The 15,204-nt window shown below is 43.2% G+C and overlaps 1 protein-coding gene across 2 annotated transcripts in view; it reads right to left on the reverse strand.

Annotated features, from left to right (window-relative positions):
- LOC119660242 (dynein heavy chain 5, axonemal) overlaps positions 1 to 15,204 on the reverse strand; it is a 207,522-nt gene that overhangs the window by 41,142 nt on the left and 151,176 nt on the right. For both annotated transcript variants that reach the window (XM_038068695.1, XM_038068696.1), the window contains 2 exons: positions 7,942 to 8,037; positions 7,741 to 7,797 (listed from right to left, as the gene is read on the reverse strand). In XM_038068695.1, coding sequence (XP_037924623.1) covers positions 7,741 to 7,797; positions 7,942 to 8,037 — 153 coding nt within the window. The remainder of the gene's footprint in view (positions 1 to 7,740; positions 7,798 to 7,941; positions 8,038 to 15,204) is intronic.

Genomic DNA, 15,204 nt, shown 5'->3' on the forward strand with positions numbered 1-15,204 from the left:
GCCTCATGTGGTAATGCTCTTTTATGCATCCGTAATGTGATGGGTTAAGGTGAGATAAAAAGGTTTTCACCGTAAACTAGCCGCGCTGCAAAGAACTGTGTGTCTGGGTATCACTGCCGCCATGAGCGCGACATCCGGCGCAGCTCTAAATTCATTTCTGAATTTACAGCCCCTGGATATATTTATTCAAAGCACTGTAATGAGAGCACCCCATAGACTAATTCGATTAGATCTATGGGAAAACAACGGATTTGGGCAGAGAACATTGGGAGAGATACTTGGAGTACTGAATCCAGTTCTTACAATGCATTCCGATTCACGTGTCCCCATACATATGTTTGATAGAATATATGAAGTTACCCTGAAATGTAGAGAGAACTGGAAAGTCGGACACCAGCACGATATACTTCTGGTCCAGGTTGGGTTCAGTCTGCAATCAGCACGATCTGCACGGGACGGGCAAGTTTGACGTCTAAGTAGGTGGGTTGTAAGTTCAGCGAAGATCAAAAGCCGGGGATGTTTCGAAGGATCCCCTCGGCGGCGACTCACAGGTTCAATTGAACTCCAAACGATCGATTGAGTCCCGGTTCTGGCTGGTTTTTTCGTCGGGACTTGTCAGATGAAATTGCGCCGACACACCTAGGAGGTATCGTTCCTTCAATTCCACAACCTGCAATTGTTGCGGATGAGCTTCAGACGCCCTGGCGGAGGTGTTGCTGTAGTTGTCGTCGCCAAATGTTTTTAGCTCACTCCGATTCTGTGCTGAACTGGGCGCGTTTGTGCGGGGTCACCAATTTAGTATTTAATAAATTATATTTTTTATTTCATAAAAACTTTTTAAAATTCAAATAGTAAGCGGAGTGCGGATGTCGATTTCTTTTTTGGGATAGTTCATCAGTAGTAGGTAGCAGTCCAAGAATTATTTTTTATATATGACATTCTGCCGTCCACTCATGGCACTGCTCTCCTCTCCTGTGGCAAGTTCTAAACTTAAATTTTGAATGCCGCGAATCCTGCCGCGCCACAATAGCTTGTAAGTCTTTTGAACCAATAATGCAAGAGCGGGGTTTAGCGCTTCTGTGTAAATACAATGAGTCATTTTCATAGCATGCTAGTCCCATGCCCAAAAAAAGTAGGGGGTTTGAGACAACCTATTTTGAATTATCCTCAGCAAAACGAAAACAAAACGGCTGAGATCAGGGAAAGAGATAAATAGTATAATTGGAGTTATCCTACTATGCTAAATCCTACTCGATCTCTCTTGGTGACAGGTCCGGCGACAAGCCGACCAAGAAAATGTATTCAATGTCGTTAAAAAAATATATCGTATTGTACTCAACGTCGAGGACAAATGCTAGGGCGTTCACATCAGTCGACACGGCAGGGCAGGCACCAGTCCTGTCGAAAAATAAACTAGGCTTCTTGACGCATGGATGACGTCAAGACGTAAGTTCTCGCACTTGCGGGAAAGACCGAGAAACTTGCGCATTGATATTTTGGCTCTACATCGATGCACTCTTCTGTTGCGTCAATGAGAAGAACGGTACTTTATTTACCGAACGTGGAGCTGCGGCGGATAGATGGCAAGAATGTTTCGAGCAGATGTCAACTGAAGAATTTATTCACGCTCCACTTCCACAAGCATTTCCGGCATTTTAAGCAATCCCACCTGTCAGCCCGAGTGAAGTCGAGAAAATAATAAAATCGAGAAATACCGTGAGAAACATCGCCCCCTTTACATTGCATTTCTAGATCTGGAGAAAGCGTTTCACCGTGTAACACACGAACTTATCTGTTATGCTCTACGACGACCCCTAGTACCAGGAAAACTGTTGCTCTATAACGATCCGAAAAATAAAGTTCGAAGTGTGGCGGGTGTATCCAAACCGCCTCGTGTCTCGGTCACGGTGTTCATCAAGAAAGCGCCCCCGAACGCTCCACTTTGTTCTTGTTAAGCACACTACCATATGGGACATCCAACGTCCAGCGCCCTAGCATTGTTTTATGCAGATGATCTTTTTGTAACATCTAGAGCAATTTGTCCAAAAATGGAATGATCGACTCATGCAACACGGTCTCAGATTGAATGAATCTGAATAAAACTGAATTTTTGACGATCCCCATGAAACAGGCGCAATCACTGTCAATGGCAGCGACCTGTCCAGAACTAAGCAATTTAAAAATCTCGGTTCAATGGTATCTGTCAATGGAGAACTACGTTATGAAATTGCTTCACGCATAAGCGCAACCTGGATGAAATGACATTCCACAACTGGCGTTCTTTTTGGTCGACGTATCAACAAACGTCTCAAATCTAAAATTTACCGCAATGTTGTCCTCCCTTAGCCCTCTATGGTTCTGAATGTTGACTGTCTTCCGGTAATGGGGATGAAGACGTTGGATTAGTGGCGTGAGAAGCTTTGATCGCATCCGATATGATAAAATAAAATGGCGCAACTGACTACGACGAGCTGACTTCCTTTGGGAACAGAACAAAGGCTAAAGAAAAAGAAGAAGAAAAGTACTGGAAGAGAAGGACGGCCAAGCATCAAGTGACAAAATTAGGTGCTGGTGACACCTGGTAGCCAAATGAAGTAGGGAAGGTGCCAGGATACTATCGGCTATCCAGCGTCAAAGGTGGAAAAGACCTTTTCGCCTACGAAAGCTGAGCCGGCAAAAGTGTCCGTAAATGCAAGTAGTTTGTCGGCTACAACCTCAGAGTACTACTATTAAGTAGTAGCCCAGAAAACGGATAAGGAATAGCAGCAAAAAGAACAAAAAGTACAGGAGAAAGTTCCACCCGGAAATAATAATTACTTCCAAAAGAGTAGAAAGGGGATCCGGAACTTACGGACTTGGGTGATAATGTGAACCGCATGTGGCAAACGTAGAAAGGGAATCTGATGCTGTAATCAAATAGATCCAGCGAGAAATCTGACAACTGAAGTTGGAGCCAAATATCAGGAGATAGATATCGAATGTAAAGACTTAGACGCGGTCACTTCACGGGGAGATATCTGCGCTGCGCTGAAAAAGTAATTCAATCTTTGGGGCTATAAGGTAGAGTACCGTAAAACAGATTAGGAAGGTATACGAAGGACCGCAACAGACTAATATTTTAATTTTGCCGCTGGAAGCAGGGGTTAAATTGATTACTGCGGCCAAGGAAAGGATAAGTTGGGTCATGCGCACGCTCAGGCAGTATATATCTCTAAAATAATGCTTCAGATATCTATCAGCCAGCATAACAAGTCGAAAAGATGCCGGAAAAAGGATCACCGCATCAAAAATTGCACCCGATGTTTGTTATGTAAGATGAAAAGATGGTGGGCATTTTGCAGACTGAACTGAACTACAACTGTATGAATGCAATTAATACAAATCAACCTTAGCCAATGCGAGGCAGACCACAACCGGCATTCAAAAACTCTGGCTGTAATTTGTAAACCATACCGCAATTACGGTGGCGTAACATGGTTAAGGGATACGTTTGATACAGCGTGGTATGGGCATGTGAAAAACAAGCAATACAAGAAACAGTGACATTCCCGCGAGCCGGTTTTGTTAAGGCAGGAGTCAACAGCGTCCATATCTACAACTGCTGTGGCGCGGCAGGATTCGCAGCATTCGAAATTTATTATTGTTGCGAATGCGAACAAATAGATGGCGCAGAACTATCCACTTTGTAGAGCTCGCCACGGGAGTGGAAGACTAGCGAGAAAAGTGTGCCATGAGTTAGGGGCAGAAAAGAAACACATGAAGCGAGATAATTCTCTTCTGCCTCTAACGTGTAAATAGTCACTTCATTCTTATTGATTCTTAAAATAAATTAATTAATAAAGTCTAATGATTAAATCTATCGAGTATTGATTGTAAAAACCTAGTCTATGTTACGGTGTACCTAAAAATTGTGGTTTGCAAAGAATTGGACTATTTCAGTTAAATTGGTGGCCCCGAAGAGCACAAAGCCCTAGTACTATCAGTATCCAAAGTAAAGAAAGAGAGGCTGGACCCTCACCTGTAAACATAACTATTGAACAACCTATGCAGCCGATACCTCAGATGACTCGTTCTGTTCCTCTGATCTCGAGCGCGTTTTATCAAGTTAACCAAACATCAGCACCACATTATCACTACTGGTTCCCCGATCTTCTTGAAGGTGCGTCCTCTACCATCCCAGAAACTGGCTATTGCACGGAAAGAGTTTGAACAACTCGTTCAACAGGGTATCTGCAGGCCCTCAAACAGCTGTTGGTCTTCCCCACTGCATATGGTCCCTAAGCCAAACGGCGAATGGCGCCCATGTGGGGATTACAGAAGGCTAAATGCACAGACTGTTCCTGACCGATATCCAATTCCACTCATCCACGACTTTGCGCATCACCTCACGAATTGCATTTTTCAACGTCTCCTTGAGGCCGGTTTAGTCCTAAATGTTGAGAAATGCAAATTTCTCCAAAAACAGGTGAGATTCCTCGGCCATTTCATTTCCCCTGAAGGAATACAGCCCGACCCAGACAAGGTGCAAGCGATTACAAGCTTCCCGCGTCCAAAGACAGTGAGGGAGTTGAGGAGGTTCTTGGGCATGCTAAGCTTCTACCGTCGTTTCCTGCCCAAGGCCGCCTATCACCAGTCCATTTTGAACGCGTACTTGTCTGGCCCCAAAACTAAGGACACACGAGAGATCGTGTGGTCTGCACTCTTGGCATTCCCTCTGCAAGATGCACTCCTAGCCGTTTTTGTTGATGCCTCTGACATCGCAGTAGGTGTTGCCCTTCACCAAAAGGTGGATCAAGTTTGGCAGCCGTTGAGCTTCTTCTCGAAGCAGTTACGCTCCTCCTAGTCCAATAATACCACAATACTAAGAGATGTTAGACAGGTGAGTGGTTAGTGTTGGCCGCTGGAGATGACTTCAATGCCTATGCCTACAATGGACGTGGTACAAGAAAACTTTTGATTCGCGCCGGTCTTCCCAGGAAGAGGGTTAAACTCAATCGTCAATCAAGCCTACCTCACTATCTAGCTGAAAAAATTGATGTTCTGGCGGATAAGTAAATATTACACCCCCCTTCTCTTTGAAAACAGAAAAAGCAGCAACTGGAAGCGTACTGGTAGTATAAAAAGCCGGATGAGTGACGAAGAGGAGACATTCCTTGCACCCTTTCCCATGATGCCAAGACCCAACGAGAACAGCGGTGGATGTGGGGGTCAGCTGTGTCAGAATATAATGGAGGCATACGAAACTACAGTACCTCGACGGAACATCGGGAGCGGAGGAAGAAGCACCTCAAGAAATTTGTACGGAGACGCTAACAGGATTACTGTTTGCAATGCTTCGATGTAAATTGGAATCCCTAAGGCGCTGCCTACAAGGTTATAATGGACAAGATTCGCTGCCCACGGCAGGCGAAGAAGAGGGAGAATGGACTTTATCCAAAAGCTTTGGGATTGGACGGAATGCAGAACAAGGCTCTCAAATTATTGCCAGGGCTAGGACTGAGTCGATCATAGTCACGTTTGAATCGTATATAGTGAAAGGAATATTTTTCGCTTAGTGGAAAAGGCAGAAACTAGTTCTAATGCCGAAGCCTATGTGGCTTGTTCATATTGCCCTACCTCTCTTTTGGACACTATGGGAAAGATGTTGGAGAGGGCAGTATATAGCCGGTTCGCATCAGTTCTTCGAGATTCCATTTTTCAATCTTGACAGCTAAACCATAATACCGTAGCGTCCCAAAATATAGAGCTAGTTAAAAAAGTAGCCTGTAGGTGTACTTTTACTTCAGGAACATTTTCGTTGGTTGAGGCGATTGTTGTTGATGATTTTTTGGATTAGAGCATTCGAGACAGATGCTCTTGCTGCCGCTCGGTTCACCATTGTCGCCAGCCACTGAATGTTTTAGTGTCCAACCAAGCTTCTAAGTTGCGTTGGTCCAGAGTGAAAGACCGCTTTTCTCAGTGCCCCATGAAGTGTGGAAAAGGGCTTTTGCGATTCCAGTACGAGTAGTCATACATATATGGCAATCTAATTGGGAAGATCTCGGGATGGCTCAAGAGGTTAGAGCGCTGGGCTGTCGTAGCGGAAGATCGTGGTTCAAATCTCACTTGTAGCAGAAGGATTTGTTGTCGTGGATGCTGAATACCAGCCGATTCAACTCCGAATAAATACCTGAAACAAATCAGCGTAATAATCTCGGGCGATCGCAATGCTAACCACATCACCTGATACAGTGAATAGTGTTGTGTACCGTTACGGTTTTGAATGAAGTGCTCCAACACAATATGAATTTCGCTGAACCCATTCTACGATCAATGCGACAGCAATGGTCACGTATCTGGTTTGTGAGTCATTGACTGTTGGTAAATGCTGCTCAGTGGCGGGCCTTCACCCAGCTGGGATTGAATTAAGAGCGCTTTATTTAAATTGGGTCTTTCTGGCTACTTAGCTGGCTTAATCGTGAATTACTTCTCAGAGGAACTTTTCCGGTATGAGACGAGCGACCGAAAGAGTACATTGTGACAGTAGATCCCCTCGAAGTTCCGTATTACAGCACTGCTGTGGAATATTGTGTACAATGGAGTAGTTGGCCTTCGAGTGACAGAGAAGCGGTGGTTGTAGTTGTGAGACATACCGAAACAGAAACGGAAAGAAACGGAATCAGACCGCATCAACAATCACAGGAGCAACATCCTTGTTGGTGATCACGAAGTTATCTCAAAGTGGGTCATTACAAACCCACGGTTAATGAGATTCAACAATGACTTGGACTATACCCAGGGGAAGGCAGCGAAAACTACTTAATCTCTAACGACGCATCCAATCCATTCTGGCATACGTTACTCCTGACCGGGCAGGAACATTGAAGAATGTTATTAACCGAAAGAGGGTGAGTTACCAGCTAATCGAACTGATGATGCGCGTCATGTGGGTACATAACTGTATTTGGTAAAAGATGTGGGTCATGGGGAGATGATTCCTTTGATCTCTTTGATCTTCTAGCGAATGAAGCCTTGTTCGTCAATCACTGAATCAGCATCCGTAAGGGCATTGCAAAAGACTGCATTGTCTCTAAGATCGATAATTTGCCAAAACACATTGAAATCTCAATTATGTAGTAACAATTTCGTGTTCCTTAAAGGGCTTTCTTTAAGCTCATATTTGACTGTAATAACAGTGGTAGGAGGAGGATAATTATTTCCAAACCAGGCAAAAAGACACGATGTTTTAAGGGCACAACTGACTTCTTCCATTATAATACATAATTTTTCCATGTCAATCGATATCATAGGAATGTACCCTCTTCCAAAAACTACAAGTTCATAAAACACCCCCAACGCTGTCAGTGAATTTTCCCAATGCCTATATTTTATCGTAATTACCTTGATTACTTATTAGATTGATACTATTGAACATTTTCCTATTTTATCAACAACTAAGAAGTGGAGTTATTACAGAAAGAAAAAAGTTGTCCACTCCCCATATTAACATAGATACTTAAAAGGAAATTTCATTCATTTCCATATCTTTCCAAGAGCTGGAAACCACCTCACCCCAGAACTTAATGTAATTAACTATGGGGAATTGATAAAAGGAGCACATGCACTCCTACCTCAATGAATAGTCAAAATTGGAAAGGTATCAATCATCGAATTTTCATGCTAATATCGTCTCGTCCGTAACGAATTTTGATATTTGCTCCCCAACCAACAATTCATGCTTTTAAATTTCACTTTACTAACCTGTCGCATTGCTGTTAGGAATCCCTGCGGGTTGAAAAATCCTGTCATCCAGAAAACCTAATCAGAATTATCAATGAAAAACAAAATTCAATTTAAAAAAACTTTTAAAATACAGATAAACTCTGAGGTTAAGTAAATCCCCTCAGTCATATACGTAAGACAGCTCTTCGGAAAAACATTTTCCTTCAAGTGAAAACATACCTTTGGCCGGTCATTCAGACACCAATGGCGAAACTGTGTGTTGCGCTCCAAAAGTTCAGTGTACCAAAATCCAAGAGTAGTTGACTCCCACGATATCTGTGGAAAGAAGATTAAATTTTTACTTTTGTGAGAGGTATCTATAGTGTTTGGGGGAAACATGAATTTTCTTTCAGCAGAAGTCAAAGCTAAGAATGGGAAAATATGGAAAATGCTATTCGAGATATGTGGAACGGAATATTTAAAGTGGTCTGTTTTATTGAGACGAATACTTTGTGCATAGATAGGAACTTTTCAGCGGAAATCCCATCCCATCCCATGTCGATATACTCGTAAAAGGTGAACATTTCAATTTGATTTTTTTAGGGATTCCTAAGGTCGCATTCAGTAGAATGCTGACCATATCAATTAGGGAAAGAGATCATCCACGTGCCATGTATACCTGTTTGTAACTATTTATATTCTCTAGGCAGACATCAAGCTATATTTCTTTCATTATTGCAGCTGATGATTCATCTATAAATGTTGGGAGTAACGGACATGTGGATCCAAAAAATCAATAGACCCTTATCCTAACCAATTCCAACAAGTCGAGAAACCAGAAGCTAGACGCTTCAGATATGAAACGTTTTGTGTATTTCCTTTATAAAGACATTTGAGTGTGATTTGTCCCATAAGTACCTAGCATGTAATATATACATATATATTATGTGAGAATATCCACTTTCGGGTGACATTGACATTAAAAATCTTAAATTTCCAAAGAAGTGACCATTTTGACCTATTATAACTATTAGTGCGATTTCCACCAAACTTGGTAGGATCATGTGGAGCTAAGATGAACTTAAAGGGGCTTCTGCAACTGATTACTGAAAATTATAGTAAAATACTATTATTAACTTTATTTGAAGGGATATCGATATGGAAGGTATTTCGGAGCCTAGCCATCGTATAGTGGCACCCTCTTGACTTTTTTCAGATTTTTCGGTTGAGCAGTTTCTGAGAATTGCCCCGTTAAATAAGTGATCGCTTTCGACCCCCAGGACTCCCCGCCTTTCCAACAAATGTCAAAACTAAGACCAGCTTCGGAAAGTAATAACCGGGACCTTTCATTTGATACCCCACATGACTATATTTGGTATAAAAAAATTACACCCCTTTTTGCATGTATGGGGACCTCCACTTAAATTCAGCGTAACAGGATGTAACTGACTGTATGCGTGAGCGTTCACAGTTCCCACCAAATTTGGTGTCAATTGCTTCTACAGTCTTCGAGAAAAATGCGGTTTTGTTTTACACTAAACCTTCAAAAGGGTACCATGTTCACCCTCACTTCACAAAACCTTAAAAGCAAGTCGGATTACCGGAAGCTGGAGGCTTCGAGTATAAAGGATTTGTGCTTATTTTATATTAGGAGCGTTCTATCCTCGTTTTTCCAGGCGTACATAACTAAACATTCTAAAAATTTCTTCGTATATTTCCAAACTCGAAGATAGACGTATCTGTTCAAGATATAAATATCATCCTGATCCTAAACAAACATTGCCTATTTCACCTTTCCCTTTTCAGCCTTATTTCCTTAATTTTCATCCAATCTGATCAGTTTCGGAAAGTACTAATAGAGCCTTTTCAGTTGATACACGCTTCTGCATATATGGAGAGCCTCGCGAAATGATGCCACAAATGTAAAGGGTTTTACAAACCACATATTTTGAACAAATTCCACGACGATAGCTATAGCTGTTTTTAAGTAAATCGTGTGTGACAGACGGACAGACAAATAGACGATCTCCCAAGCAGCCAACGTCGGTGGAAAATGGAAATCGGTAGAGCTCGCTCACAGAATTATTAGCTTTGTAAGTGCATCGATAGCGAGCGTGAGCACATAGTGCATTGACCTGGAAGCATTGAAAGAATTCTACAAGTGGATCAGTGTTTTTTCGGCTAACCGATCACCCCGATTATTTCACGTGGCCGGTCCCTTTCCGCTATACGGAGCTCTTTTTGCACATTAGTTACGAATGTCATGTCATTTGATTTCCGACTGAAGTACCAGAAGATGCGCGCTCGGAATATTGGTCTTCCACCCCGCGAATAGACTGCAATACAATATTGCATGCTCTGTGTCTTCTTCCTCGCCTGGGCAAGTTGGGCATGCTGGCGAGTCGTCATGCCCAAACCTGTGTAGATATTTGCGGTACCCATCGTGACTAGATAGAAACTGCGTTAGATAGTAACTACAAGCTTCGTGGTAACGATTGACCCACATACGAATGACCAGAATCTGATTATGCGTCGATTGCCCTTCCATTGAGCTATCCGATCGGATCTGACGATTGATGATACCCTTTCCTCGCTCTTGATCAATTACATAACGTCTCAGGTTGCTGTTTTCCTCATGTAGTTTCATGACACCTCTTGAGTCAAGATGTCTACCGGCAACAGATGGGCTATAACTAACACCGCGTTGTCTGATATCGTTCGAGCCTTAAATCACTCTCAGGGCACATAATCTGTACGAGCGCAATAGGCTTCATTTGACTTCCTTAGTCCTTAATGCTGCAGTTCATACAAGAGCGGTATAGAGCAAGACTGAGCTAATGACGAGTTTATCGTTGAGCAACACACCTTACCATTTAACCGCCTCCTTGCTTCTTATGGTCTGGCTTTCAACCCGAATTTTGAATTATTCCAGGATCTTCCGGCTTGTTACGTAAATGGCTTCCGCTTTGTGATCTCAGAGGAACAGTCCGGCAGATTCCAGCCAACTCGTTTCCTTGGCTGCTGCCCAAATCGCACCGATGTGCGCTGCAACTACAAACAGAGCAGCGTCGTTGGCGAAACCTGCTACTTTTATCCCTTCTATTAAATGCAGGCAGGCAAGGCATTATAAATGATGTACTACAAGAGTGGACCTAATACTGACTTTTGAGGGATTTCAGTTGAGACACAGTAGTAATTTGAGCCGTTGTCGTTCTCGTACTTTAGGTCCCTGTCTGTAAAGTAGTTAGACACTATGTGCCTCAGGTGGCGTGAAGTGTTCATTCGGATGGGAGAAGTTTTGACAGCCGATGAGTTTACTGGGTTAAAAGCGTTTATCACGTCCAGCGTGACCCCCGCGCAGTAATTTTTAAACCTCCATCGCAGTAGCTGCGATGTCTACCGCCACCTTTATTGCACCGACGGTGAAGCGACCTTTCTTGAATCCAAACTTCATATCGAAAAGGGTACGTTCATGTTCAGCTGTCTCGCGCAATCTGTTGGCAATTACCCCCTCTAGTACCTTCCCCATCGTATCTAGAAGGGATATTACATTATGTGATAATGAATGGTCCGGTTCTTTATTTCCTTTTGACAACAAAGCCAAACGCATTTTTTAGGGAACATCCCTTCGTCGAGGCATTTTCGCACTGCTTGTATAAACCTGACTGATCTCACGTGGGCGGCAGCTTTCACTGCTTTATTGGGGTGCTTTCTTGTCTCTCATTTTCTTGAATACTTGAAGCAATTCGTCTTCGATGACACGCCGTATCGTCTCTAAACCAGCTGCACTAATTGCTTTGATAAATGTGTTCAATCTTTGCGGGAACAGTTTCGTCACTATCGATACCAGCATTGTCAGACAAGTTACTTGCGCTGATATCTTCCCCTTTATTTTAAACATCACCATTCTTTAGGTTTGTTGCAGAGGTTTTTAAAGCTTCTGTTTTTGCTTTGTTTGATCGCTTTCTGCAAAGCATGCCTCAATTATTTGAATGTGGAAAGCAGTTCCTGGAAGTCCAATTTTCTCTTTAAACATTGCACTATTCTTCGGGCACGCAGGCGTTTTGTCCCCAGCATCTTTATTTCCTCACTCGACCAGTAGCATGGCCGACTTTTTCTGCTGGGAACATTTCTCGGCATACGATATGTGTTTGCCTCACCGTTATTTGCAATTCCTCATTCAAAAGACGTAAACGTTTCCAGTAGCCAGCGACTTCTGACGTTAGTATGTTGCCCACGCGTTGAAGCCACCGCCACATTGTCTGTGTTTGCTATTGCCATGAAAACACGCATTATTATCTTGTATTTTGAGCAGTTGACTGATTAGAACCACGTCCGCTCTCTGGTCTACTACAGTTTGTGTCAGGAGATCTTGAGCCGCGATGATTGAGGTTTTATCTGAATTACCTTCATTCAAGACCCTCCTGAACACCGGACATTTTTTACTTCCAGCTCAGGCAATATACCTGCGTGCTAGGCAGTAGCTTTGAGGAAGCCTTCTGGTGAAAAGCGAACCGCGAATGACCGGTACACATCGGTACACACTGGCAGTCCTCGGAGCTGTCGCCAGTTTCCTGCCGACTTCGACGGGGTGATATGAGCCTAGCTCTGTGTAGTGGTAGTTGTGAAGTGTATCAGAGGCCAGCCCCTTCAGGAATTGGGTCGGGTAGTCTACATTGAGCTGATGTTAATCGACTGCGCTGGCCTGAGTGAGCACTGATCCGTCCGGGAGTCCAGGGATCAGGTAATTGTAGGGCAGGCCTAAGGCAGCTGGGGTAGGGGCTTTGTTGCCGAGGGCACACCCGTTCCTAACTAGTGCGGCCCACTCCTTTGCAAACGATGCGCTGGTGAAGTTTACATGGAGAACAAACATAACAAAACTAAAAAAATTCGACTAAATATCAGGAAAAGCGGTTGTTTGAACCAACAAACAAATGTTACATTTAGACAACGCTATTTTGTTTTCAAATTGTAAAGTTTTTAAAACTTTTTTTTTTTTAAGTTACAAAATGAGAGTTGCTAAACCCAAACGTTGGCTCCGTGGATCAAATAAAAAGGAAGTAAGCTGCTCTCCATTTGGTCCGGCCCGACATCAACGAGATGCGAACTTAGGATCCCTCCATCCTCGGACAAAATATTTACGCTACTTCACATGATTACCCTGTGTGAAGTAGTCCCGTTCTTTCTAACCGGCCTCGTGGTTAGTCGGGCTGATGAAACTGGAGCAACTACTGGATCGCATCTCCTTTTACAGGTGAACATGGAAAGCAGGGCAAGACGCAGGGAAAACAGAAACAACTACACTTCCTACTGAGAATGTTATCAGCGCCAAACAGATCACAGATAACCCACTGCAAAGCGGAAAGAAAATCATGTGCCTTAGGAGACTTTATCGAAATAATTACCAGGGCCTAAAAGGGAGGCAAAGAAGAACAAAAGGAAAAAACTGGATACGCCGCCAGAGACTCTGTTCAATGACAAGAAGGCTAGAAACCGAAAACCGCTCATTACGCCGACGGAAGGCAGAATTGTTTCGGCTGTCCTGAGTGAAATTCTCTACAAAACGAAACTCGAAGACAAGGGAGAGGAAATATCCGAAGACGACTAGCAAGAGTACGTTCTGTGAAACGATCAAGGGATTACTGAGAGCCTAGAACCTATGTGCTCCCTGGAAATTCGAGATCTTGACTGTCTCACAGAAAACGTTGAAATGGAGGAGGCCATAAAGTAAAGTAAAAATGTCCAGAAATAATCAATGTCCAGGTAAGTATCACTTCTGTGAATGCTCAAATCAAAATTCGATGGGCAGTTTGAAGGGTACGGAAATAGCCCCCACCAAGTGCTGCAGGGGTCTGTACTATGGATACACATCAACAACTTGCAAGGGACCCGACAGGAGGACAGCACGCGACAGATGCCGAAGCGATCCCCGCAGCCGAGGACTTACCTCCAAGGCAGTACGGGTTGAGAGTAAGGAGATCCATGGTGGATGCTGTTATCGTGATCGTGGATGCGGTTCATTGAGTAGAACAATACCGCCACCAATTTCGATAGTTTTCCACATAACGCTTGATGTCAGAAATGCCTCCATTTTCCATAGGATGGACAGATATGCTAGGCACATTAAAAACTTATTCCACTTCCCAAGCTATCTCTTGTAGATATTGAGGGATTATCTGAAAAACCATTCCCTGCTCTATACGACGCTGGAGAGCCAAAGGAGGATGGAAATCTCGTCGGGAGTACCAGAGTAATCCATCTTAGGGCCTGGCCTCTGGAACGCTTCCTACAATAGTCTGCTAAGGCTCAACATGCCAGAATTGTCGGATGATTTCAGCTTTGCGCTAAAAAAAACCGAAGTAGTCATCTTGACCAGAAAGATAATCTCAACTCTGCATCCCATATCGATCGACATGTTGGCTATAGAGACGAAACCAGCGGTTAAATTCCTTGGCTTAATGCTGGACTCGAAGATAAACTACTTGGAGCAAATCAAAACAGCAGCGCACAGGGCTGCAGCTGGTTTCTGGGCCTTGAGTCGACTAATGGCGAACGTCAGGGGCCCTATATCTACCAGGAGACATGTTCTTAGGAGAGCAACGCAATCCGTTCTCCTCTACGGCGCGGATGTATAGGCTAATGCTTTTGATAAGGAAGTGCATCGTATCCAAGTTCAGAGACTTCAACCAAAAAGCCGGCCGAAACAAGCATGTCTTAATACAGTGGATGAAGATTTGAAGCCCTTACGACTACAGCCACATAAGGCCCTTGATAAAATAAAATAAATTTTTCGGTGCGATAGGTGTGAAAAAGAGACCTGTTTCACTTTTCAGGATGCACATTTCAAGTCCTCGCTCCTTGCATTTCACCAAATATAAGAAATAAGATTATTTTCGAAAAGTTATGAGCCCTTTCATTTGATACCCCTCCCCCCTCGTTTTGCATATATGAGGAACCCCCGCTGCACATGTAACGGTTCATAGCAGACATATTCTCACCAAATTTCATTACCATGGCTCCAACCGTCTTGATGTAAATCTCGCGTGACAGACCGACATTGAATCGATTGTTATAAGGTTTTGTGTCACATGAAACCTTAAAAATAAAGGATAAATTCAGGATATGTATGTGTTTGGTTATAGAATTTATAATGAGGAAGCGAAATGAAGAAATTATTTGTTTTAGATTGCCTTCTGTTAACGTTTACAGGCTTCATATGTAATATTTTGTATGGCAACAATATAAGAGAGAATTCGGTGTCCGGAGAAATTGGTAAGACTGCTAAGACAAGCTGCCTTCATTCGACGGGCGCGGGATTTAGGCGGCACATCAATGATGCACATCCTGCTGAGACAAAGAGGGAAATCTTATTTCCTACAGAATGGCCATATTGATGCGATGTGATCTTAATGAACTGCTCAACAACCAAAATATCGGCGAGTTGAAGGTCCCGCCAACTGAAGACGACTGATAAATGCGGCTACCACTAAGAATGGAAGGAAC

Source organism: Hermetia illucens, chromosome 6 (assembly GCF_905115235.1).
Source record: "Hermetia illucens chromosome 6, iHerIll2.2.curated.20191125, whole genome shotgun sequence".
In the NCBI taxonomy this organism is placed as follows: Eukaryota; Metazoa; Arthropoda; class Insecta; order Diptera; family Stratiomyidae; genus Hermetia; species Hermetia illucens.